This window comes from Canis lupus, chromosome 9 (genome assembly GCF_003254725.2).
Source record: "Canis lupus dingo isolate Sandy chromosome 9, ASM325472v2, whole genome shotgun sequence".
Lineage (NCBI taxonomy): Eukaryota > Metazoa > Chordata > Mammalia > Carnivora > Canidae > Canis > Canis lupus.
In genome coordinates this window covers 3,428,819-3,452,137 of record NC_064251.1, presented here as the reverse complement: position 1 = coordinate 3,452,137, position 23,319 = coordinate 3,428,819, and the positions used below count along the sequence as shown (strand labels likewise).

The 23,319-nt window shown below is 60.5% G+C and overlaps 1 protein-coding gene across 2 annotated transcripts in view; it reads right to left on the bottom strand.

Annotated features, from left to right (window-relative positions):
* DNAH17 (dynein axonemal heavy chain 17) overlaps window positions 1-23,319 on the bottom strand; it is a 95,838-nt gene that overhangs the window by 17,159 nt on the left and 55,360 nt on the right. For both annotated transcript variants that reach the window (XM_025468164.3, XM_025468165.3), the window contains exons 45-64: window positions 22,012-22,294; window positions 21,747-21,920; window positions 21,357-21,564; window positions 20,414-20,579; window positions 18,555-18,657; window positions 17,699-17,846; window positions 17,225-17,316; window positions 15,802-15,963; window positions 15,129-15,293; window positions 14,736-14,927; window positions 10,811-11,077; window positions 9,592-9,753; window positions 8,093-8,326; window positions 7,034-7,198; window positions 5,394-5,489; window positions 5,009-5,226; window positions 2,855-3,062; window positions 2,535-2,650; window positions 917-1,109; window positions 367-602 (exon numbers count right to left, since the gene is read on the bottom strand). In XM_025468164.3, coding sequence (XP_025323949.3) covers window positions 367-602; window positions 917-1,109; window positions 2,535-2,650; window positions 2,855-3,062; window positions 5,009-5,226; window positions 5,394-5,489; window positions 7,034-7,198; window positions 8,093-8,326; window positions 9,592-9,753; window positions 10,811-11,077; window positions 14,736-14,927; window positions 15,129-15,293; window positions 15,802-15,963; window positions 17,225-17,316; window positions 17,699-17,846; window positions 18,555-18,657; window positions 20,414-20,579; window positions 21,357-21,564; window positions 21,747-21,920; window positions 22,012-22,294 — 3,588 coding nt within the window. The remainder of the gene's footprint in view (window positions 1-366; window positions 603-916; window positions 1,110-2,534; window positions 2,651-2,854; window positions 3,063-5,008; window positions 5,227-5,393; window positions 5,490-7,033; window positions 7,199-8,092; window positions 8,327-9,591; window positions 9,754-10,810; window positions 11,078-14,735; window positions 14,928-15,128; window positions 15,294-15,801; window positions 15,964-17,224; window positions 17,317-17,698; window positions 17,847-18,554; window positions 18,658-20,413; window positions 20,580-21,356; window positions 21,565-21,746; window positions 21,921-22,011; window positions 22,295-23,319) is intronic.

The window sequence follows — 23,319 nt, the reverse complement described above, 5'->3', positions numbered from 1 at the left end:
CACTGTGACGAGGAAATGTGTCCCACTAGAGACGAGAAATGAGAAAATGACCAGCCTGAAGCCTCGTGGTTGGCAGGGGCCACGTGGGACTCAAGCCTGGGTGACGCTCTGTCCCTGGAGCAGCAGGTACTGGGCGGGGGTGCGGAGAAGAGCCCCGGGGTTAATTCTTTACTGTTGGCACTATTCCCCAAGACCAAATATCGCAAGACAAATCCACCTGTGGGCCAGGATCTGTATGTAAAGACGCACCTGCCCATCTGACCAGGGTGTCACACACCTCGGGTGTGTTTCTAAGCACAAGGGCTGGCCGGCCAGCGGCTAGCTTTGGAGCCCCCACCTCGCCCCGCCTGCCACCACGGCCCCCACCTCTTCTGCCCCAGGCGGATGGCTTTCAGTTCGCTGCCGTATTTGTTTTTGATCCACTTGATTCCTTGCAGCTGGGCGTCCACGATGAGGGGCCAGCGCTCCGTGTTGCACAGGATGGTGGCATTCTCGGTGGACATGCGGTCGCTGGGGAGGCCCTGGTTGTTCCAAGTGGCCACGTCGGCGTCATCCGTCAGCAGGCTCAAGGGGTCCAGACCTTCTGTGATCGGGATGGGAACCTGCCAAGAGGAAGTGCTCGCTCTTAGAAGGGGTGAGGTGGCCTTCCTTACTGCCCCACGGGGGACAGCTCTCCAAGTGACGGGGCTGTGGTTGGACCACGGACGAGCCGCCGTGGTCTGGAAGACCCGCACTTACAGCGAGTGCCCTGATGGAGCGTCTCGGAACCCACCAGGAGGGGTGCAGCATCGGCCACACTGGGCCACGGCGCAAACCCGCTGCAGCCAGAGCATCAGTGAGGGTGACGTGTAGCTGGTCTGCCCCGCCGGGGACCTCCCTAGAGTTCCCGAGTGACGAATGCAACTGAACCTCTTACCTTTAACTTCTTTATATAAGGGATCCAGAATTTGTCCATCAGCTCATTTCGGTATTTCTTGGTGAAGTAGCCCACGTAGGAGACGAAGGCGGAAATCAACAGGACGTCCCCACACAGGGTGACCCCCTGGCTCTTGAAGTTCTTCACCGATTCAGCCCAGCGCACGTTTTCCGATGCCAGTCCCCCTACCAGCCTAATGTGACCACGCGGTCAGTGGGGGGAGGAGGAATGTTGGAGGGTCACTCAGGCCCAAGGACAGGAAGCAGCTCCCACCTCCCAGTGTGATGAGCCTGGCATTTCAAATCCTTCCTTTGCTCAGTGCTTCAACACTGGACATGCTTTGGGGGAAATTTTTGGGAATAACTGCTTTAGGGAAGCAAAACTAACACTTTCTGGGGGCAGCTGGGGGCCAAGTGCCCCCTCCCCAGACTTCTGCGCTGACATCACTTCTGAGCTGACATTATTTGGACATTTCGCCCACATGCTACAGCTGCTGCCGGGACACCACTGAGCACAGGCTTTGGCTAACTGGCAAGTCTTGGCAGAGGCGGAGTCTGGATGGTGGCCACGGTGGCCACAGGACAGTGTGGCATCTGGAGGGCACCTGGCCCCATGCGGAGTGGGTACGGCAGGGTTGGCATCCTGCTCCTCTGGCCACCTGCCTGAGAGCTGGCCCCTGACCCTAGATGCAACATCCCCAGTCTGAGAGCATTGAGATATTTGTTGAAAGCACAGGTTGCCTAATTATGACCCCTGAGGTCTGTCCTTAACATCACCCCCAGGAGCCCTTGCTTCCCAAAGACCAAAAGACCTCTTTGCTTTTCTTGGTGGGTATGTCAAGTCCCTCAAACCTAGGATGGCATCTGCACTCTGCTGGAGGCCGTTGTCAGGCGGCCTGGGATCTCCGAGGGTCCCTGGGTCTCACTGACTACCACCTGCCAACAGTTGCCAGCCCTCTGGGCAGGGGAACAGGCAACCAGAGGCCACACCCTAGGACCGACTCTGTGCCAGGCTCCCGGGGCTCACTTTCAAAAGCAGGAAAAGAAAGCCCTGAGGCCTCGCTGCCCACTGGTGAGCACCCAAGGTGTCGGTTAGTCCAAATTGAGATGTGCACGTGGGTTTTGAGGACCCGGAATGAAAACATGCGCGGACTGTCTCAGCGATCGTCCTCACAACGACTGCATGTCGAAATGATCCCATTTGGGGTTCAGAAAAATACATCCTCAGAATTGGTCTCATCTTTGTACTGTGCTAAGGTGGCAATGGGAAAATGTAAGGGGTGGGCGTGGCTCGAGCTGCCTTCCCGTTGGGACAGCGCTGCTCTGGAGGCCACGTGTGTAATCAGGGCGTAAAGGGCCGCGCAGGTGGAGGCCCTGGAAGGCCGTACAGACACCACGTTGCGGTGAGAACAAGCCCCCGTGGACGCTGCCTCCCGGGCAGGTCTGGGTTAGGGTGGGTTCTGTGACCCCAAAGGTCACGAGATGCACAGAGGTCCTCTACCCAGGAGGTGGAGACACTGGCCGATCGTCAGTCAGTGGGTCTATCCTGTTCTGCGGGCCTGTCCCTTCCACGGGCACTGGCAAGACAAGAGGGTGGCCCGCGGGGCGGAGCGAGCTACCTGTTAGCCAGCGAGATCACCCTGTTGGTGGCGTCGGCCTCTTGCTGGCACTTGATCTTCTCTGCAGTTGCCTTTTCAAAGGCCGACGTGAGATTGCTCAGGTTGGCATTGAGTTCCTGGGGGAACAGAATGGCCAGGAAATGCGGCGGTGGTGGCGTCCCAGGTCCCGCCAGAGTGCGCACAGCACGGAGCGGGGCCTCCCGGGTGGGCGATCTGGTCCCTGCAGCTGCGCTGGTCATTCACAGTGGCCACACTGTGCTGACCCCGCCCCGCAGGGCTCTGACCCCGGGGGGAGCCCCTTGGGTGCGGGGAGCACTCACGGCAATCTTGTTTTTGATCCGCGAGAGCTTCTCTTGCGCCTCTGCTAGCTCCGCGTTGGCCTCCTCCAGGGCCTGCCTCTTGGGGGCCACGTCGCAGTACACCTCGTAGAAGCGGACGATGTTGATGCACCAGGAGCAGAGGCCCGCGGCGGCCGTGGACTTGGAGCGGATGAACTCGGGGTCGAAGGTGGGGTTGCCTTGGTAGGGCCTGGAGAGGGAACAGTGGGTGCTGGCGTGGGCCCTGGGCCCCAGGCCGTCCGGCGTCTACCCTCCAGCCATCAGGGCCGCGCTGGTACGTGCTCTGGCCGCCCGTCCCAAGCAGTTACGAGGGGAGCGCTGTGAATTGGGGTTTTGGGGGGGTGTCTCAAAGATGAAGAAAAGAGCGAGGCACGGTGTTCTGTCCCCAGAAGTTGGGGAGTGAGGGGATGGCCTGTGATCACATGAAGGAGGGGATTGCATTCCTCGTTCTCTGTTCTGGAGCTTTCTGTAGGTGGTCCCGTTTCATTCTCAGACCCCACCCGTCAGCAAGAAAACCCAGGTTCAGGGGGCTGGGGGCTCAGAGACTTGCCCCGAGTGCCACCTGCAGGAAGCTGTAGCCCTCGCGTCAGGGGCTGCGTGTCAGGCGCTGTTATGAGAGCTTCCTGCATGGGGGCTCCTGGAGCCTGCTCCCCTTGGCATGTGTCATCACCCCATGGCACTGTGGGGCGACGGGCCCAGAGAGGCTGAGCATCTCTCCCGACGTGACCCAGCAGGGAGGGGGCAGCGCTGGCAGACACACGGAGCCCGCGCCCCAGAGATCCCTGGACCCCCACAGCGCCACCTCCACTCCCGGGGTGGACCGAGGGAAAATCCCCAGAGATGCACCCTAGACCCTTCCGGAAACCAGTATTTTTAGGCACAACAAACTGAACTGTCAATAGAAAGAATTTCAAATGCGTAATTCGAGGTAGTAACTGGTGAGTGGCCCAAATTAGGGCCGGCAGCCCAGCTCCTCCTCCCCTGGTTTACTTCACGCCTTGTTTAGGTTGATACTAAAGCGGGTTTGCACCCTTCAACGCACGTCAGACACGGGGGAGCCGGCGGGGTGGAGCCGGCCTGAATCCTCCAGGGGCCGCAGCGCTGCGAATGCGCCGGGCCACCTGCCACCGAAGTAGCCGGAGAACGTGTCCTCTTGTTCCGGCGTTGGGTGAATGGCAGGAGCCCGACAGTCTCTGTATATGTACGGCGCCACTGCCACTGCCACTGGCAGGGGCCAGCCCAGCACGTGGGCCCCCGGGTGGGAGGCCCGGGGACGTGTGTCTAGTCTTGTCCCACACCCACCCCACAGCTACATGGCCAACCTGCTGCACGCATGTCCCTCTGGATGTGGTGTTTACGGTGACAACAACGGAAAGAAAAAGATCACGCCTGATGGAGCCCGAGCCAGCGGAGGACACCCACTGCACATGTGTGTGCGTGCAGGTGTACTACAGTGTTGTGTGCATGAGTGTGTGTCATGTGTGCACGTGTACATGCAGTGTGCATGGGTGTGCGCATCATGCGTGCAGGTGTATGTACAGTGTGTGTGCATGGGTGCATGTGCATCATGCATGCAGGTGTGTGTATACTATGTATGCATGGGTGCGTGTGCATCATGTGTGCAGGTGTATGTACACTGTGCATGGGTGCATGTGCATCATGCAAGCATGTGTATGTACAGCGTGTGTGTACGTGGCTGCATGTGTATACGTATATGTACAGCGTGTGTGTGTGTGTGATGCGTGCACATGTACACAACTGCTCTTGCCTCTGGGGGCCTCTCCCCAGCTCCTATGGCCCTGCAGCTGCTCTGCCCGCCTGGCATCCTGGGGCCGTGGGGGTCGCTGACCCTCCCATGTCTCCTGTGGGGAAGGGGCTGCCTAGACTTGGGGCCACGGGCCTTCCCACCTGCTTTGACTCCTTAGGTGGGGGTGGGGGAGGCAGTGGGTGGTGAGACGCCCCGGGAGCCCACACTTCACCCCGACACCGGGACAACTCCCCACCTGCCGCCCGCCGAGTCTGGGCCCCCACCTTGCCCACCTGCCCACCCTGATGAGCACAGGCTGCCTGGGGGAACGGGGACCATGCAGCACCGGCAGGAAGTGAAGTGAACCCCACGGCGTGGCCCCGACTCACTTAAACGCTTTTAGGCAGGCCTCGGGGATGTGCTCCTTGTCGAACTTTTTCAGGGAGTCCAGGAAGGTGTCCACTTTGCCCATCATGATTTTCGCGGCTTTCCAGCTCTTGTCCTTGGGGATCTTGCCCCCGGGGGCGGTCAGGATCATGACGGCGGCCGTGACATTGACCACGGCGTCCGGGGGGGACCCAAAGGACTTCAGCTCCATCAGGTTGTTCTGTAAACGAAGGACAAGCAGCAGCTGTGAGGGGACGGGGCCCTGCCGCGGGATCGGGAGGCCCCGTGACGACCGGGGAGACCGCCGAGACCCTGGGGTCCCCGTGCCGGCTCCATGGCTTTCTCCCCACCCTGGCCGGTCCCGGTTCTTTCGTTTCCTTCCTTTACCTTGTTCAGCGTGTCGAGAGCTTCCTGCGCTGCCAGCAGGGCCGGCTCCGCCTTGGCCAGGTCCGTTTCACAAGCCTTTTGTTTCTCTGTGACATTCTGGAAGGAAGCCACGAAGGAAAGTTCAGTGCAGGCGGGGATGGGGACCGCGGCCGAGTGTGTGCATGTGTGCGTGAGTGTGCTTGTTACGTGGCGCCCTGGGCACGAGGGAGCGCAGCCGGGAGTGAGGAGGGCGGCCTCCCCCCAGGCCCATGCATGAACTGTGCACATGCGTGTCCTCCGTGGCGGTAGCACTGCTGTGCCCCATGCCCCCCGTCAGCCTGCCAGGTCACAGGTCACCTCCTGGAGCCCACCTGTCTCCTCCCTGTCCCCTCGCCCCTGCCCCTCAGCTCTCAGGCTAGAAGGAGCCACACAGGGGGGCCGTGGGTTCGGGATCCTGGAAGGGGGACGTCGTTCCGTGGGCCTCAGCTTCCAAGACTGGAGAGAAACCCTGGGGCCACACGGGCCCCGCGCCGCAGGCTCCGAGGCCTTACTGTCTGTTGGTGCCCTTGTGTGATCTGTCTGGGATGGGACACTCGGGAGGTAGAGCTCGCCCTCCCCTTAGGGCAGAGACCCCCGCACGCACTGCTGCACGCACACGCGCCCAGTCAGGAAGAGCCCCTCTGAGCCTCTGGAGGGCCTCGGTGCGATACGAGGCAGTGGGGGCTGGGGGCTTTGCTGGCACGGAGGTGGGAGGGCAGAAGGGACAGGGGGTCTGCAAGGCACCTCCTGGAGGGTCCGTCTAGGCCCGGCCTTGGAGGCCCGCGTGGGGCGTGACCGCAGGCCTGGGCACGGGAGGCGAGGTCTCTAACCCGGGGGCAGCCCCCGAGGGGCCATTTCCGGATGCCGGGGTTGGAGAGGGACGGGCGCCCGGACACTAAGGGCCACAGGAGTGGCAGATGGCAGGTCACGGCTTGGGGTGTGCTTGTGGGGCCTGGCTCGGATCCTGACGATGCCGCCCGCCTGTTGCCGACCTCCCTGGGCCTCAGTGGGTTGTGGGTGTGCGGGTTACGAGGAGGAATGGTGTGGGGCTTCTGCCGCCCTGCCTGGCCCGTGTCCTCTTCCTCCTCCAGCACCTGGTGGCGGCCTTCGGGGCCCCTCCTCCTCCAAACCACTTGCCACCAGGCCATGCTCCATCTCAGCAGATCGCAGGCAGTTACTGGATACTCTCCATTTACACACCAATGCGGGTGCACGGCTGGAGGCCTCAAGGGCCTGCAGGGCCCGGGGGGAGGGGGGAGCCCCCCGGGGCAGGCCAGGGGCCCCTGGGGACCAGTAACCCCGGCGCCTCTGGGGACGCCTGGTGCAGCGAGTCTGAGGCCCAGGACTCCCGCCCGAGGCGGGCTTCTCAGACCTTCCTGTGCTCCTGGCCCCCGGCATCTGGCTACAGTGCAGACCGTGGCCGGAGCTGGGCTGGGGCCCGACCCTGCATTTCCTCCCAGCTCCTGGAGATGCCGCCTCCGTGGCCTGGGCAGCCCTCCTCTGAGCGGGGGGCCCGTGCTCGGGAGAGAAGCTCCCAGCCTTTGCCCGGGCCGGGAGCGGGCACCGAGCCTTGGGGAAGGCCGGGCCTGCGGAGCCGTCGGGGAGCGAGCTCGGCCGCGCACCTTGTTGATGACTTCCACCTTGGCCTCTTCCTCGTCGGCAATGGCTTTCTCTTTGCTGACCTTCTCGGTTTCCACGCCCACCACGTGGATCAGCTTGTCCGCATTCTCATTTTTCTGCTTGAGCTCAGCCTCCTGAATTGCCAGCTTGGCCTTTAAATCATCCACCTGGGGAGGAGACCCCGAGAGACGGGCAAGGGTGGGTCCCGGCCCCACGCACAGGCTGGAGGGCAGCACTGGGGGGCGAGGGCCAGGCTGCCGTGGCTGTGCCGCCCGGGGCCTGCCAGGCGGGAGGGAGCCTGGGAAAGGAGTGAGGGACAGGGTGGGACATGCCGCCCCGTTCTTGGTGGTTTCTCCCGCAAGGAGGCCCCGCCGTCCCTGTGCTAGGACCATGTCTGGAAGGTTCCTCTGGGGGAAAGAAGTGTCCTGCTTAGCTGGGCTCCTCTCTGATCCCTTCTGAGCAAGCTGTCCAGGTGGGAGCCATCCTGCTTGGCCCCTCCAAGGTCTGTCTTCCTGGAACACCCCCTGCCGTACTCCCCCCACACCCTTACAGGGGTGGCCTTGACCCATGCCACACTGCCTGTGGCTCTGGTTCCAGGGGCTCGGCCTCCCTGGAGGCAGAGGTGGGTTCACGCCTCAGCAGAGTGGCAGGGGCTGTCGTCAGGGCTCCCCTGGGGACACCAGCAGTGGGCAGTGAAGGTCAAGGGGCCGGGCTGCACTAGAGAGGGCACCTAATAAAGCCAGGCAGAAAACCTAAAAAAGAAAACAAAACCCAGAGGATGGCAAAAGCCTTTCCAAGTGGGCACCGCAGTGTGCAAGGTGTCTCAGGGCGTGTGGTCACAGATGCCCGTGACCTGATCCCACAAATCCCACTGCACTTGGGCCCACGTAAAGCACCCAACAGAGTAACAGCAGCATTGCCAAAGCATTTTGAATCCATTTTTCATATTAAAACCCCCACGTTCTCCGGGATTTGAGAATGGAAGCTTCTCCGAGGCGGGACTCCTGTTTCCCTCACTTGGGGGAAGGTCTGGAACCTGCAGGCGGAGCCGCCCTCCCTACCTGGGACGCCGTGCTCTGCAGCTTCATCAGCCCGTTCTCCAGCCTCTCGATCTTGGCCACCAGCTCCATTCTCTTCTTGGCCAGCAGGTTCTGGTACAGTTTGATCTGCTCCAGGAAGGTTTTGGGTGTGGTGTAGTTGTAGCGCCGCTCGGTGGCCAAGTACAGCTGGGACATCTCATTGACCGTTGTGTGCACGTAAGACATGAAGATGCTGATGGAGGTCTTGACCTCTGGCTGCAAAGGTGAGTCAGGGCGTTAGTGCCCTGTTCCCTTGGGGGAGCAATCCCACGCCCCTTAGGGGCCTGGGGAGGAGGCGGCTGGGGTCCCCGGGTTTTCAGCAAGGCCAACCTTCCTTTCCTCGCTGGGACCCTGGAGGGGAGGCACAGCCCCTCAGTCTTGGCCGTTCAACCTGCTTGAGGCTCAAATCGGCAGTGCCCTCAGGGGCTGTCGTGGGCGCTGACACCATCTCTTCGAGGGCTTGGCCAAGCACCAGGGACACGACACAGCTTTATCACTGGAACTACCTCTCCCCGACTCACACGCCTGCATCCCTGGGAGACTGCAGGGCCTGACCACGTGTTGGGGTGACCCGGGCAACCCCAACAGCGAGCATTCACTGTGTAAAGGACCTATGCTGGGTCCTTTCCCACACCAGGGTCACAGCCACCACCATCTGGGCCGCCCCCCCCTGCCTGAGTGTTCTGCCCCCGGAGCTGTCCGTGCAATACGCTGCAATTTGAGTCAACGTGGAAATGTGTTCATCCGACGCATGCTTCCCCTTCGGCATCTACTCTGTGGCCCTCCCTGGTGCCAGCAGTGGGGGCTGCTCCCCCCGATCTTAGGAGGCCCCTGTCTTGGGGCTGGAAACCCATGCCTATGCCCCCAGGGAAATGAGAGAAGTGCCCCCCCCGCCCCCCCAGTAAAAGAGGAGGAGGCTTAGATCACCCACCACCCCTGTCAGCAGGGGCAGGTCAGAGGTGAGGGAGCAGCCCCAGGGGGAGCCCTGCTGGAGCCCGAGATGGGAGTGAGCGCGGGCCTCTGGATGCCCTCAGAATAAATGCAGGCGCGCCTGTCAGCCCTGATCAGGGACTGTGTTTAAAGCCTGCGTTGCTCAATTTGTGGGCACCCTGGCGTCAGCTCTCCTGACCTGGCCCTGTGGGCCAGCGGCCGCAGGGGTGGGGCGCTCCGAGCCAGTTGAAACCAGTGGCCCCTGGCACAGTAACACAGGGCCGTGAAGCCAACTACCAGCGGCTTGTCTTTGTTTATGATGTTGGTATTTGTTCACTGTGAATTATTTAGCGTTGATTTTGGTTTTTAAAAGTACTGCACGAGGACATCACGGATCTTGGTGACTGAGGTCACACCTCCTCTCCCCCCTTTCATAGTCCTCCAAGTCGTGGAGGCAGAGGGTGCGGGGTCCCCCTGTCCTGGGGGCAGACCCTCCTGGCTCTGCGCACCAGCACGGAGGGCGGCGGACGGGCCGGTGCCCAGTGACCCACCTGAATGCCCTCGGTTTCCTGGAGGAAGCGCGCGCTCACGGACACCAGGGCGTCTTCCGGCCACTCGTGGAACCAGTCGATGGCCGTGCAGTTGACAACAGCAGGGAACTTCCTCGCCCGCACACGCAAGATGGAGCCCACGGGAGAGAAACACAGGATCACCTGGATGCGGGACAGGAGAGCGGCTTGTGGGGCCCGGGGTGCTGAGGGCTGAGCTCGGGAAGGGAAGCTCTCTGCTGTCTGCTTCCAGGTGTCTGCGGAGTCACCCCGGTTCCGGCCTTAACATGCAACTGGTGCACATTCCACTGACTTCACACCTCTTGTGGGGAATGGGGAAATGCAGACAACGCCCCTGGCCTTCTGACGTGGCCCTGCGGCGGGGACGGCCGGGTGAAGGTCCGAGTGGGAATGAGCACCATCGCCGGCAGAGGAGGGCCGAGGACACGGAGCCTCTTCCAGGTCCCCATGGCCACGATGGTGACTAATCCCCAGACAACTTGGGGCTCCCTGGGACCCCAGCCGCAGGTGGTGCTGTGCGCACGGGCCCTGGTGCCCATTTGTGGGACCGGGAATAGCCTCAGCCACTGGGCCCCTCCTGGCTCTGCAGCCCCTTCCTCCGTGGTGTAGCGGGTGCCTCCTGGAGTGGCCATTCCACGGGAGGAGGGCCGTGCCGGGCCCTGGAGGAGGAGCCCAGCAGAGGCCGCATCCATCAGGGTCTCCCTCAGGGGCTCCCTCGGCCCCCAAACAATATCCATGGGTGGCCCCGCATAACCCAGACTGGGGACAAGAAGAGGGACCGTGCCGTGTCTGCATGGAGCAGGGGTGATGGTAGCCAGCAGGCCCTGGGAGAGCTATGGGGGGTGGACCCTCAGGGTCGGGGTTGGGGGCAGCATCTGTTCGGGACAGCTGCCCCTACTGGATGCTGATGAGAAGGGAGGAAAGGATCCGAAGGGCCCTTGGCCCCACAGGTAGTTCAGCCCAGCGTCCCTTGGAAGGAACGTTGAAGGTCGAGGTGCACTTATAAATCTACTTAAAATCATGCATGCGGGGTGTGTGTGTGTCGGCGGGCGTCCATCGGGCAGCGCACCGTTTGCTCTGAAGGCCTAACATACGCAGATGGGAGCAGCCTGTGCCGCCGCCCCCAGGGGAAGGACCTGAGCCCTGCGCTGGGCCCAGGGCTGCTCCCCGGATGCTGTGACTGTGAGACCAGGGCTCCTACCTTAAGCTGCCTGCGCACTTTCTCAATGAAGAACTTCCAGCACGTTTCCCGAGTGTCGGTCATGCCGAGGGACTTCACTTGGGGCCGCATGGAGGAGATAATGTTCTCCACCTCGTCGTCCATAAACAGCCCCGGGATCTCCCCCGAGGCCAGCAGGTCATTGATGAGCACCAGGAACTGCTCCTCGGCCACCTGGGAGTCTGTCATCAGGAACACCGAGGGAACGTTCTTCACCGCTGACTTTATGTACTGCGCGCTCAGGTCAACCTGGACCCAAGGGGGACACGGTCAGGGCCTGACGATCACCCTGGAAGGGACGTCTGGGGGGTCAACTCTGTAAGACGTGTGCAGGGTCTATGGACAGGGACCTGAAACCTTGGGTGGGGAGCACCCGTGCTCACTGCAGCCCATGGGCGGGAGCAGCCCAGGGGCCCGTCAACCGACAGACGGATGGACCAAACGTGGCCTGTCTGTATGATGGGTTATTGCTCAGGCATGAATGGGAGGGATCTCCTGACACCTGCTACAACATAGGTGGGTCTGCAGCGATGCCAGGTGAGGTCAGCCCGTCCCCAAACTCCAGGAACTGCGGGATTCCACTTGGGTGAGGTCCCTGGAGCCTCCAGGGTCACAGAGATAGAATGTTGGGGGTGGGCGCCACGGGCTGGGGGCAGAGTGGGCTCGTGTTTCAGTCTGGGGACCGGGCGTGGCGGTGGCGGTGGTTATAAAACGGCGTGATGTACGTAATGCCACCGACCTGTATGGTTACAATGGTAAAATTTTGTGCTGTGTTCGTTTTACTACCAAGGAAAGAAAAAGGAAGAAAGGCAAAACCTCAGAGACCCTAAAAAAGGTCTCGAATCAATGCGCTCCAGGCTCGGGGCTCAAGGGTCAGGAGCTGGTGTTGGACAAGGACACAGGGACACTGCATAAGGCTTGTCCCGCCCCTAGTGGGACTTAAAGAAGCAGCTCCACAGGATAACTGCACGGTCAGGGCTGGAAGAATGAATGAAGGGGAGCAGTAAAAAGGAACACACAGGAACATCACAGAGCAGCACAAATAGTTGCTATTGTCCAAGGATACAGTCCAAGGTGTGCGTGCAGAGCGTCTGGCGCTGCCCCAGGAGTCATGCGCCCGTGCCGAGGGTAATGGCTGATTTTCCGTACACCCCGTGGGCCCCTGTAATTGCTCACAGGCACCCCGAGGGGTTCAGTGCTGTTTGGCAGCAGCCCAGCAACCCGGCCTCTCTGTGCAGAGACACGTCACCAAGGCCCCGTAGCTGGAGGTGACTGCAGTGGAAAGCCAGCCTCGGGTTCCGTATGTTTGACGCGAGAACAAAGGCGAGGGGAAACCCTGGGCTTAGGAGAGCCAGCGGCGCAGGTCGGCGGGGCCTGGGAGCTGATAAGGCAGGTGCTCCTGGTCTGGCGGTCCCGCCGCAGCCGTTGCACGTGGGCCCAGCGCCACCCCCGAGGCCGTGGAGGAGGGCAGTGTGCCTGCGAGTCACAAGTCTGCCCCCGGCAGGTCTTCAGGATGCTCCCGGGGGCTCGTCCCTCCTGTAGGTGGGGGTGGCTGGATGGGAAAGCTGCCAAGGTCCCCCAAGTTCAGGTTCTAAGTCTGATCAGACTGGCCAAGGTGCGCGAAGCTAATTGCGCAGCTGCCCTGGTCTGGGTGGAAGTTTCTGGAAAGACTGAAGGCCGTGAAGGCCTAGGAATAGGGATGAGAGGCCCGCTTGGGTAAATGGCCTGTGCTTGAGTCCTGGCCACTCCTCCTTCTGCAAAGTCTGCACCTGGTGCCCCTTCATCGCCACCTGCAGGTGCTCCACTCGCTGCAGGCTCGGGCCCCCAGGAAAGCCCACAGCTGCTCGTGGCCCTCATCCTGCCGCCCCTGGATTCCCACCCTCTTGGGTTGCAGGGCCTGTCCTGGGGTCAGTACCTCCCACTCCCAGCACTTCCCAATCCCCAACACGTGCCCCCCCCCCCCACTCCCCTAGATTCCTTGACGGGCCACAGGCAGAGCAGTGTCATTTGTCGTTCGTGACGCATTTCCTCCGGGCACTGGCGTCTTGGCTGCCCTGGCCCCCAGCCCAGTTCTGTCCTGTCCTCATTTCCTGCCCGGTGGAGGCACCACCCTGCCGGTCCCAGTTCCAGGCACAGACGTCACTGCCAGCTCCGAGAGCTCAGCTCCTGTGAGCCCCTTCCCCACCCGCGGTCGAGACGGAGGTCCAGGGGAATCTAGGGATCGGCAGTGACGGAGGGGCACACGCTCCCATCCCTGGTGGGGCCCCCTGAGCTGGCCCGGGGTCCCAGCCACGCCCTGCCTTCACACGCTCCCTCCTGCACAGGCAGAGACCAGGGGGTACCCTAGACTCAGGTCCCTCCTTTGCCCGTCTCTACACCGTCTGGTCCCAGTCTTTGTGGGGTCACTGGGCTTTTGCCGCAGCTCCCCACAGGTCACCCCACGGCACTCTCCGTGGGCCTCAAGCCACTCTCTACTTGGTTCTGGGGCTCTCTCAGGTCTTGGCCCTCTCTGCTCAAACACTCAATGGCATCTCATGTTCTGGGGACCGAGTCCAGGATTTTCCACAAGGTGCAGTGTCCCGCGGGGGCGCTTCCAGACCTCTTTCCTGCTGCATCTCTAACCTCTGGTGGGCCCCTACAGCTTATAGTACAGGTGGACTATAGAGCAACGTCCCATCCCTAGCAGCACGGTGCAGGCCCCGCTAGCCCCCCGTCTCCTTCCTTACTTCCAGACCCATGGCAGCGGCTTCATCAGGGTCAGGGACGGCTAGCACGAGCCGGCTTGATGTGGGTGTTGAGAGGACAGGCCTCGGCGTGGCTCAGACTGAATGCCCACCGCCGGCCCTAAAGTCAGGAACCAGGGACAAAGTCCACACAGGGACAGAGCAAAGGGCAGGATGCTGTCATGAAAATAACCCCATACAATGTGGTTACTGGTTAGTAAGACTAGAAACTCTCCGGAGAAAACCCAGTGAGATGATACAGCGCAGGTGCGAAGATCCTAATTGCCGGCGAGCGCCCTGGGGAAACCCGGGTGAGCGGCCTGACTGGCTAGCGGACAGGACGGGGCAGCCGGTCAGGAGACAGCATCTGGAGAACCGGGTAGGAAGAGCTTCCCTTAGTGCAGGGACTTAGAAAACACGCGGGCTAGTCCTCGGATAGAAAGAGCAGAGTCCGCTGGGGACAGTGACAACCAGAAACCAGACGCTGATCGGAGGGGGTCGTCCCCGGCGTTGCCCTTCCCGGCGCCTGTGCCGGCCGGCCGCCTCCCCCACCGGGAGTCCAGGGTGCTGCGGCCTCGGGGCCCCGTGGGCTGGGGGGCTGCTGCCCGGTCCGGCACCGTCCAGACGCACAGAGCAGCCCCGGCACCAGCATCGAGGGAGCCGGGCCCGCGTAATGCGCTCGAATCAATCTCAGTTCCAACCTGAAGCGCTGCGAGGATTGGGTCTGGGCTAATCGTGTTTGACGAGCACACAGTTCCCTGACAGAGCAAATTTTCGGGAAAAAGAAATCAATAAAAAGCCTCGGTGGCGTATCTTGGGGATGGGAGACCTGTTTACGCTAATGTTTATTTAATTAATTCAAAAAGCGGCCTTCCCGAATCCAAGTTTGTAGTCAGATACCCCGTAACAGCCCTGAATTATTTAATCTGGCCAACGGGGGATGACGCAGAACCACCCCCGTGACCGGGGCAGGAACCGGGTCTGTGCTGACTGTGCGGACCCTGACCCACAGGCCCTCTCACCTTTGCCACCGGGGCGTGGGCACCGGCCGACACGTGTCCCGGCCCTCGGTGTGATGAGGAGCCTGCAGTGACATAGGCTCTGTGTGCTGGACATGTGAGCCGTCAGTTTTCTCCCCCCGCACCCCACCTCCTAGGGTGGCTTGTCAGAGAGCCACGTCTCACCTTGAGGTCCGGGATCCCGTAGCCCTTCTTGAGAGTGATCTGGAACACGTCCAGCGCGCTGATGTAGGCGGCCAGGCGAGAGAGGCTCTGCTTGCCGCTGCCGCCCACGCCCACCAGCAGGGCGTTCCCACGGGGGAACTCCAGGATGCGGTTGATCCTGCAGATGTGAGCCACCGCGTCTTCGAACAGCACCTGCAGAGGCCAGAGGGACACCTCAGCGCCCCGGCGCACCCGGACGCGGCTCCTCCCGCGGCACAGACTCTCCTCCCAGCCCGGCCGGTGTTCGCTGTGAGTCTCGCAGCCCCAGAACGCCAGTGAGGCGCTGGTGATGAGACACGACAGGAGACCGTGGCCCGGCCCCTTCCCCGGGCTGTGCGCTCAAACAGCGCTCACCAGGTTCATGACTGCGTTGACTTCATTGTAACTGTCCAGGACGTCCACCAGCAGCTTGTTCAGGTGAGCCACGTTGGTTACCGAGAGGTATTTGGGCTCGCCGATTCCGTGAGAGAAGTGGCAAAACATATTTGGTTTGGCAAACAGGAGCTCATCACCAAGATCCTAGAAATAAGGGGCAAGGCACTTCTGTTGCTGGCCACCATGGGCATGCGCAGATCATCAGTAGCAGCTCCGGTCCCTCGCCATCGTGCTCCCCTCCCCGCCCCCCAGGATGCCAGGCCAAGTCTTCATGGGCCCAGACCACTGCTGCCAGGGCTCTGCAAACCATCAGCAGAAATCCCTAGTAGGACGGTCCCATCCCCATCACATCAGGAGGAAGAAATGAATCTGCCGAGGACATCAGGACATACCGGCAGAACACACTGACCCACACAGGTCTTTCTTACCCCAAGTCGATGGAGGGGGGTCATCACATCCTGCCCTCCGAGTCAATCCTTTCTCCCTCAGTTGTGCATTCATGTGACAGAGTCATTTCTTGGGACCCAGTGGGTCCTTCCCACCCCCCTGTGAGGGCCCTTCCAAGAGTGCTGGCCTTATCATTGGGCCCAGATACCATCATTACTGTGGAGTCTTTCTGGGCTCATTGGAGGGACTTGGTGGCTTGACTCACATCAAAGAATTTCTTGGTGGAAGCCATGGTGACTCTGCGCAACGTTTCCTGGTCTTTCTGGTCAACCATTTTGTCTCCATACACTCTTTCAGCTTCGTGCAGCCAGAGGCGGACTAGGTCAAGTGGTATTCTCAGGATCTCCGTGGTGGAGAACAAGAGTCCCTGCCCCAGACACAGGTGGTCAGCACCTTTAGCTGTGCTATGAAAGCCAGCCAAGTGCGGTTCACAGGTGAAGCAACAGAGTGGTCACTTGCCCAGACAGTGATCTGTCAAGCCAGGGAAGCCACTGAGGCCCAAGGCCATGCAAATCCTGGAGGCTGGAGGGTGTGTCGTGGGGAGAGATATGGGGGGATTCTCACAAGACAGAGCAAGGTCTTGACTCTCTAACAGGGTGGATAGTGGAGAAGGGACAAGGGGGCATGGCCAGAGTGGGTTCCAAGCTGGGGCTCTGCAGCAGGTCTGCCTATGTCTAGTCCTGGCTTAGCCATTTGCTGACCAAGTGCCCTGGGGACATTCAACACGTTCTTATTGAGGGTCTGCCATTTTCCAGACTCTCTCTGGGGCTCCAGGATCACAGCAACAAGGTAGGCTCTGTCTTCATGGAGTCCACATTCTAGTGGGAGATGCAGCCAATCAGAGTAACAAGGTAGTTATACATTGTGACGTGGGCTATGAATGATATAAAGGGAGGCAGTGAGATAGTGTAGGGGTGAAGAGGGACCTCTAGAGGACACGACATTTGAGCTGAGCATGCCTTAGCCTCCCAGAGTCTTAGATTCTCCTTCTGTAACATGGGGATATAGGAGCATGTTACACGTATTTTTGGAGGAGAAAATGCGGGTGTAAGTGGCCAAACCTGGTGCCTGGCTCAGACTAAACAGTCAATAAATAAGGAAATATCATCACTGTCATTACCAATACCGTCATCATCATCACCATCACCACCACCCCCACATATTGCCATCATTATCATCGACATTATCACCATCACTCTCATCATCACCATCATCGCTATCACTGCCATCATCATCATCACCATCATCATCACCACCACCACCATCATCATCACTACCACCATCCCCATCACTACCATCATCACCATCACCACCATCACCACCATTACCATCATAATCATCACTACCATCATCATCACCACCACCATCATCACCATCACTACCATCATCATCACCACCATCACTATCACCATCATTACCATCACCATCATTACCACCATCACCATCACTACCATCATAATTGTCACCATCACCACCATCACCATCCTCACCACCACCACCACCACCACCACGACCACCACCACCACCCCATCTCACTATCCATCCATCATTTTGCTTTCCCTCCTGAGAGCAGCAGAGAGCACCTATGGAGCAGGGACGCGGCCGTAACAGGCCTAGAAGAGCAGTACCTGGAAAATATTGGAGAGGTCCCTGAGGTTGAAGACATAGTGAAATTTAATGGCCGTGGGAAGAAATGTTGCAGTGACTTTCTGATGCAGGGCTGTTACAGGAAAGAGATACATCGATTCTCAGGTACTCTTAATGGCCTCAGGAAGTGCAGAGCTTAAGGTATAGTCTCTAAAGCAAATGGACTATGAAATAGTGACAATTTAAGTAAGAAATCTGCACGGCTGACAAGGGGAGAGGTTTGCTGCTCTACTGACGTGTAAATCATTTCTGTACACTGAATTTCCAACCCCCCTGCCTTCCCCTCGAGCAATTGGATTTCGTAATATCTCCTGCTGAAACATAGCATCATTTAAAAATATTGATTTGAAAGTATAAATAAAATATTTACCAGGGGAAACTGTGAAGGAGCCATCAGCCCCATAAAGCAGTAGGGCTGTGCCGACAGGAGTGGGGGATGAGGCTGGTCAGCTTACCCAGGGCTGAGGCCACCAGTTGGCTGCTCATCCTCTGAACCACCATGGGGACTGAGCGAAAGGTCAGGTGCTGGGCCAGGATCGTGTTGTAGATGGTGGCGAGGGCCTCCTGGCCCGGGAAGCTCACAGCAAACACGCAGAAGTGGCGCTGCCCGGAACAAGCACAAACCCCCATCGGGCAGCCCGCGGGGACCAGCCCGTGGCCGGGGCTGCCTTCTTCGGGGAGCAGACTGTCCTCATCACCCAGTGTCTTGTGGGCAGGGTCGGAACGGACAGTTTCCCTTCCTTGTGCCTTATATATAGTAAAATCCCATTAAATATTGATCCCATCCCCAACAGCCAAATTTACACTTCCTGCTCTCAAGCAAAATTTTGGCAGAAGCCAAAGAGTGTCTCAGGGCGCAGCCCAGGTTTTATATTCTAGGTCCCTATCTGCGTAGGTCCTTCGGAGGTGAGGTCCTGCCTGGGCGGGGTTGCAGGTGTAATACAGGATATCCCGTTAAATTGGAGTTTCCGATAAACAACAAATCGTTGCTTTCAGTATAATCATGTCCCAAATATTGTACAAGACACGCTTATACTAGGCAAGTATTTGTTGTTTATCTGAAATGCAGATTTTACCGGATGCCTGCAGTTGCATTTGCTAAACCGGGCAGCCCTTCGGGGTCGAGGGAGGGCTGGCTGGCGTCTCGCTGCCCCGGGAATTCCCTGACGCACGCTGAGAGCTTAGGGAGCTCTCCAGGGGACGTCGGCCTGCAGCCCCGACAACACCCCGGATCGATGCTTTTATCTTCTTGTGCCAAAGTGAGCCTCAAACCCACAGGGGCTGGGTCCCCGGAGTTTGATTTGTGCCCACCTGGAGTCTGGGATCGATGGTGAAAGATCCGGAGGTGGGGTTCATGCAAGCCACGTACTGGCAGTTATGGATGTCCTTCAGCGTCAGCTTCTGCCTGTCATACCTGCGAGGGAGATGGGCGCAAGGTCGTGCCACCGGCCTGGCGGAGCCATCACGGGGCCCCCAGTCCCCCCAGTCATCTCCTGCCTGCAGTGACCCCCCAGAGAAACCTTCTATAAATATAGCTTATATGTGAAAACATCCACTTTTACTTCACGTTCTCGAGAAGGATTTTGCGACGGGAGGCCTCGGGGGGCTCCGAGAGCCGCGGCGCGGGCCCCCGGGTCGCACTTTGAGGGCTGCGTCTGCCTGGGACCGTCACAACGAGCAGCGATGGCGATTATCTGACAGGCCGAGTATGCCCTGGACGGAGCTGCCCGGGGCTCGGGTGCGTTGAAAGGTTATAAAGCTCGTTCCGTGCACTTCTTACCCCTCGGGGTCCCCCACCCCCCGTTAAGCACTTGGCCTGCTGGGAGCTGCCACCTGTTCCTGTGGCTTCGCAGGGATCCCCGACCCTCCGGATGCCGGGCCCCGTGAGTTTTAGGCGCCGCGGGTGCTCTCCCCGTCCTGCTGGCTCTGGGCCGTGCTCGCGCGTGGGGTGGCTTGTGGGCCGGTGTGAGCCAGGGCCGCCGGGCGGTCCCCAGCTCGCAGGCCATGACCCTCGGGGAGGGTGAGCGCCCCACGCCGCTCCCGGCCTGCTTAGGGCCGGCCCCTTGGCCTGGCTCCTTACGCCCCCCCAGGGAGCGTCCTGGCGCCCCGTCCCTGCCGAACAGGCCGTTGCTTCACTGCTGACCTTCCTGGCTCCCTACGGCCCGGAGCTCCGCAGGCCAGCGTGGCGTGGGGACGAGGCGGGGACGCTTGCGCGTGTGCCCGATGTCCGGCTCTGCCACCTGTTCACCCTTCCGTGCCTCTGGTTCTTGCCTCCAGCGCCCGATGATTTCTGACGGGAGTTCTTGGCTTCCTTTGGTCTCAAAACCCCAAGGTTTGGCCTGAGCCACTTGCCAGCTCATTACAGGACCCTTGTGTCAAGACACCTTATTTTGGGGGCGCCTGGGGGGCTCAGTCGGTAAAGCGTCTGCCTTCAGCTCAGGTCGTGATCTCGGGGTCCTGGGATCGAGTCCTGCATAGGGCTCCCTGCTCCGTGGGGAGTCTGCTTCTCCCTCTGCCTCTGTCCCTCCCCTCACTTGTGCTTTCTGTCTCTATCTCAAACAAATAATAAGCCCTTAAAAAAAAAAAAGACACACTTATGTTAACTGTACTTCATGTTTCCTGATCTTTCCAAATCGCAGACATAAACGTGCCACCCTCGGCTTCCTGCTACCTGTGGGAGAGGGCTTCTCTGGCCAGCATGGGTTTTGGGGTCTGGCTGCAGCTGCCCTGCGCATCCTCTCCCTCTGGCTCTCACTCTGCAGCCATACGGGGTCCTCCACGTTTGGGGGGCCATGTTTCCTTCCCTCCAGGCCCTTTGCACATGCCATTTGCTCTGTGCAGGCTGCCGTCCCTCCAGGGTCTGTCCACGGCCTGTCCTGACCCCGTTTCTAGCTTTCAGTTGCTGGGCAGCCTCCCCCCCGGGGCATGTCTCTGCCCCAGGCCTTGGACTCCTCTGGGACCACAGTGGGGGGGCTCCCTCAGAGCTCCCCCTGCCTCTGCAGCACCTCTGTCTCCCCTGGCAGATGGACCCCAATGGGAGAGGGACCTGTGTAACCTCCCTGCATGGGAGCCCTTGGCCATGGCTGCCAGCCCGGGGCCTAGACCTCGGTGAAACGCCCTCACCCTGGCGGTCCTGCACCGTCCCCGTGGCCCCCACCCCACCCACTTACCAGTGTCCATGGTCCATGTGCTGCCGGATGAGCGTGTGGGGGGCCACGGTCCCATACTTGTCCACCTCGGGCATGTTCATGTCGTCGATGAAGTAGATCAGCTTCCTGGTGCCTGGTGGACCGTAGTTCCTCCCGGATTTCTTCTCCAGTGGCTTCTCAAGAACCCCTAGAGGAAGGAGCCACTTGGCTGTGGCCATGCCAGCTCCACTCTGGTGGGAGGTCCTGCGGGGCCCAGGGTCCCCAGCACCAGATGCAGTGGCCGAGGGAGGGGTCCTGGATGGGGCACCGGGGCTGGCGGGGCTTTGACCCCATCACCCCCAGGAGCAATGGAGTGAGCCACGGGCATGGAGGGTCTGCGCCGAGGGCAGTGGACAAGCTCGGGGGCCCCCTCAGATTGGCCAGGGAGCAGCTCCCCAGGGGGTGTGCCCAGGAACTCTGGGAACAGGGGTCCTGGCTACTACTCCCATCCCCCTACTCGTGGCAAAAGGCCAGTGCAGGGGTGTGGCAGGTGAGGAGGATCCTGGCCAGTCCCTGGGTCTTTGGTGGAAAAGGATAATGGGGAATGTGGGGGGGTGGCCATGTGGGGTGAACACGATTAGAGGTGTCTATGCTGGGCCCTAAGGACCCACCCTGGTCCTTGACCCCACCCTGCACCCCTGCACCTGGTCCCAGCAGCTCTCTGCACCCCAGCCTGCCCCTGCCCCACCCCTGCTCTTGGCCAGGGCCCCAGCCTGCATCCCAGCTCCTGGCCCTGGCCCCACCCTGTACCCCAGCCTGCCCTCTACCCTGCACCCATGTTCCTGGCCCTGGCCTCATCCTACATCCCAGCTTGCTCCTCCCTGCCCCAGCCTGCTCCTAACTCTGCACCCCTGCTCCCGGCCACAGCGCCCCCTGCACCCCAGCTTGCCCCCCGCCCCACCCCTGCTCCCGGCCCTGGCCCTACCCTGCAGCATGGCTGAGGTGGTGTAGAAGTTGAAGGGCACGGCCTGCACCAGGTAGTCGTCGGTGCTCAGGCTCTCCAGCTTGTCTCCCATCAGCACGGACTTGCCGGTGCCCGCGTTCCCCACCAGCATCACCGGCCACGACTTCTCCATGAGCAGGTCCATGAAGTAGCGGATTCGGATGGTCTCTGTCGTGTGCACCAGCGAGGCCTGGGGGCGAAGGAGGAGCCTCTCATTCCAGCTTCCCGCCGCTGACGTGCTCGCCGGGGCAGTCTGGTCCCTTGTCCTACTGTGGGCAGCTGTGGGCCCCTGGCCGTCCGTCGGGAGGCCCGAGCGGGGACGCGGAGTCCCGCCCCCGACTTGTCCGTAAACTGTCGCCCCTGCGCAGGTACCTGCAGCGGGATGTCAGGGTCCAGCTCGAAGGCCGGCACTTTTTCCGTCCACGGCAGGAACTTCTTCGTGTCGGGGTCTATGTAGTAATCAAAGATGGTTCCCTGCGACGGGAACTTGATCGTTTTAAATTCATTGATCCACCACTTGCTGAACTCGACTCGATAGTCCACGAGCTGTTGGGAGAACACAAACGCCGCGAGGTCGCGGCGAGGGACACCCGAGCCCCCCCGTGGGCAGCGGGCTCCCCGGCGGCCGGCCGCGCACCTGGTCCTGGAACAGGGCTCCCCCGAAGGCCCAGAAGCAGGCGAACACGAAGTAGAGCTCGTACAGCTCCTTGGGGGAGTCGGGCGGCGCGTTCCTCTCTGTGAGGAGGCACTCGAGCAGGTACAGGATCATCTGGGTGATCGTGATCTCCGGTATGGGCGTGATCTTCTTAAACCCAAAGCGCAACTTGTCCAGGCACGTGGGCAGGTACTTGTCGAAGAGGATCATCAGGTTGGCCTTTTCAGACTGCACCTTGCGCCGCTCAATCCAGCTGCTCACCACCCTGCGGAAGGCGGGGAGGCTCGGGGTGGTGGGTCTGCCCAGCATCCCTCCCCCGGGGAACAGCCCTGGCGTGTCTGATTCTGGCGCTCCCGCCCGGTGATGGGGCCGGATGCAGACCTACGAGACTGACGAGGGTGCCAGGGCCCTGGGGGCGGGCTCTTTCTCTGGCATTCTAGCTACAGGGGTGCCCTAAGCTTAGAACAACGGGAAACCACCTTTGCTGCCCCAAATGAAGCCAATACTGAGGGCAGCAGAGCTGGATACGGGGAAAGAAAAAGATCTCATGACATCATCTGGGTGGGAGGAGGAGAGAGGGGCTAGGAGGACAAGAGGAGGCAGAGAAAGGGAAAGGAACAGGGACCTCTCATGATATCATCTGAATCCTAGACCCAGCCAGGCCTGAAGCAGTCTCTGTGAATTGAGTCAACTCACTTTTCTTTTTTCTTCAGTTTTAGTTTGAGTTGAATTTGTCACATTCCATGGAAGAGCCCAAACTAATGCGACAGGCAGTCCTTGAGGAGCCATGCTGGAGCTGCCAGGCGCCCACCTGCCTCTGCAGTGGGCTGCCCACCATTCGGGTGAGGGCACTGGCTCTCGTGTGGCCAAATCACTTAACACGCCCTCTCTAAGTGGGAGTGACAACGACTCCCATATCCAAGGACCACCTGGGCTGATTTTTTAAAATTTCATTTATTTATTCATGAGAGACAGAGAGAGAGAGAGAGGCAGAGACACAGGCAGAGGGAGAAGCAGGCTCCATGCCGGGAGCCCGAGGTGGGATTCGATCTCAGGACTCCAGGATCACACCCTGGCCCGAAGGCAGGTGCTGATGTTTTTAAAGCCCGCAGGAGGGAGCCGGGCCCACCCTGAGTGCTAAGTGCCTGCTAAAAGCACAAATAGTGTGCGGCTCCCTCGCAGGCCAGCCAGCTGGAGTGCCAGTTCCAGGACACCCCCCCACACCCCAAGCAGAAGCACGGGGGGAGCTCCCGTCCCCATCCCAGCCCCGAGGACCAGCCTCTCTGAGCT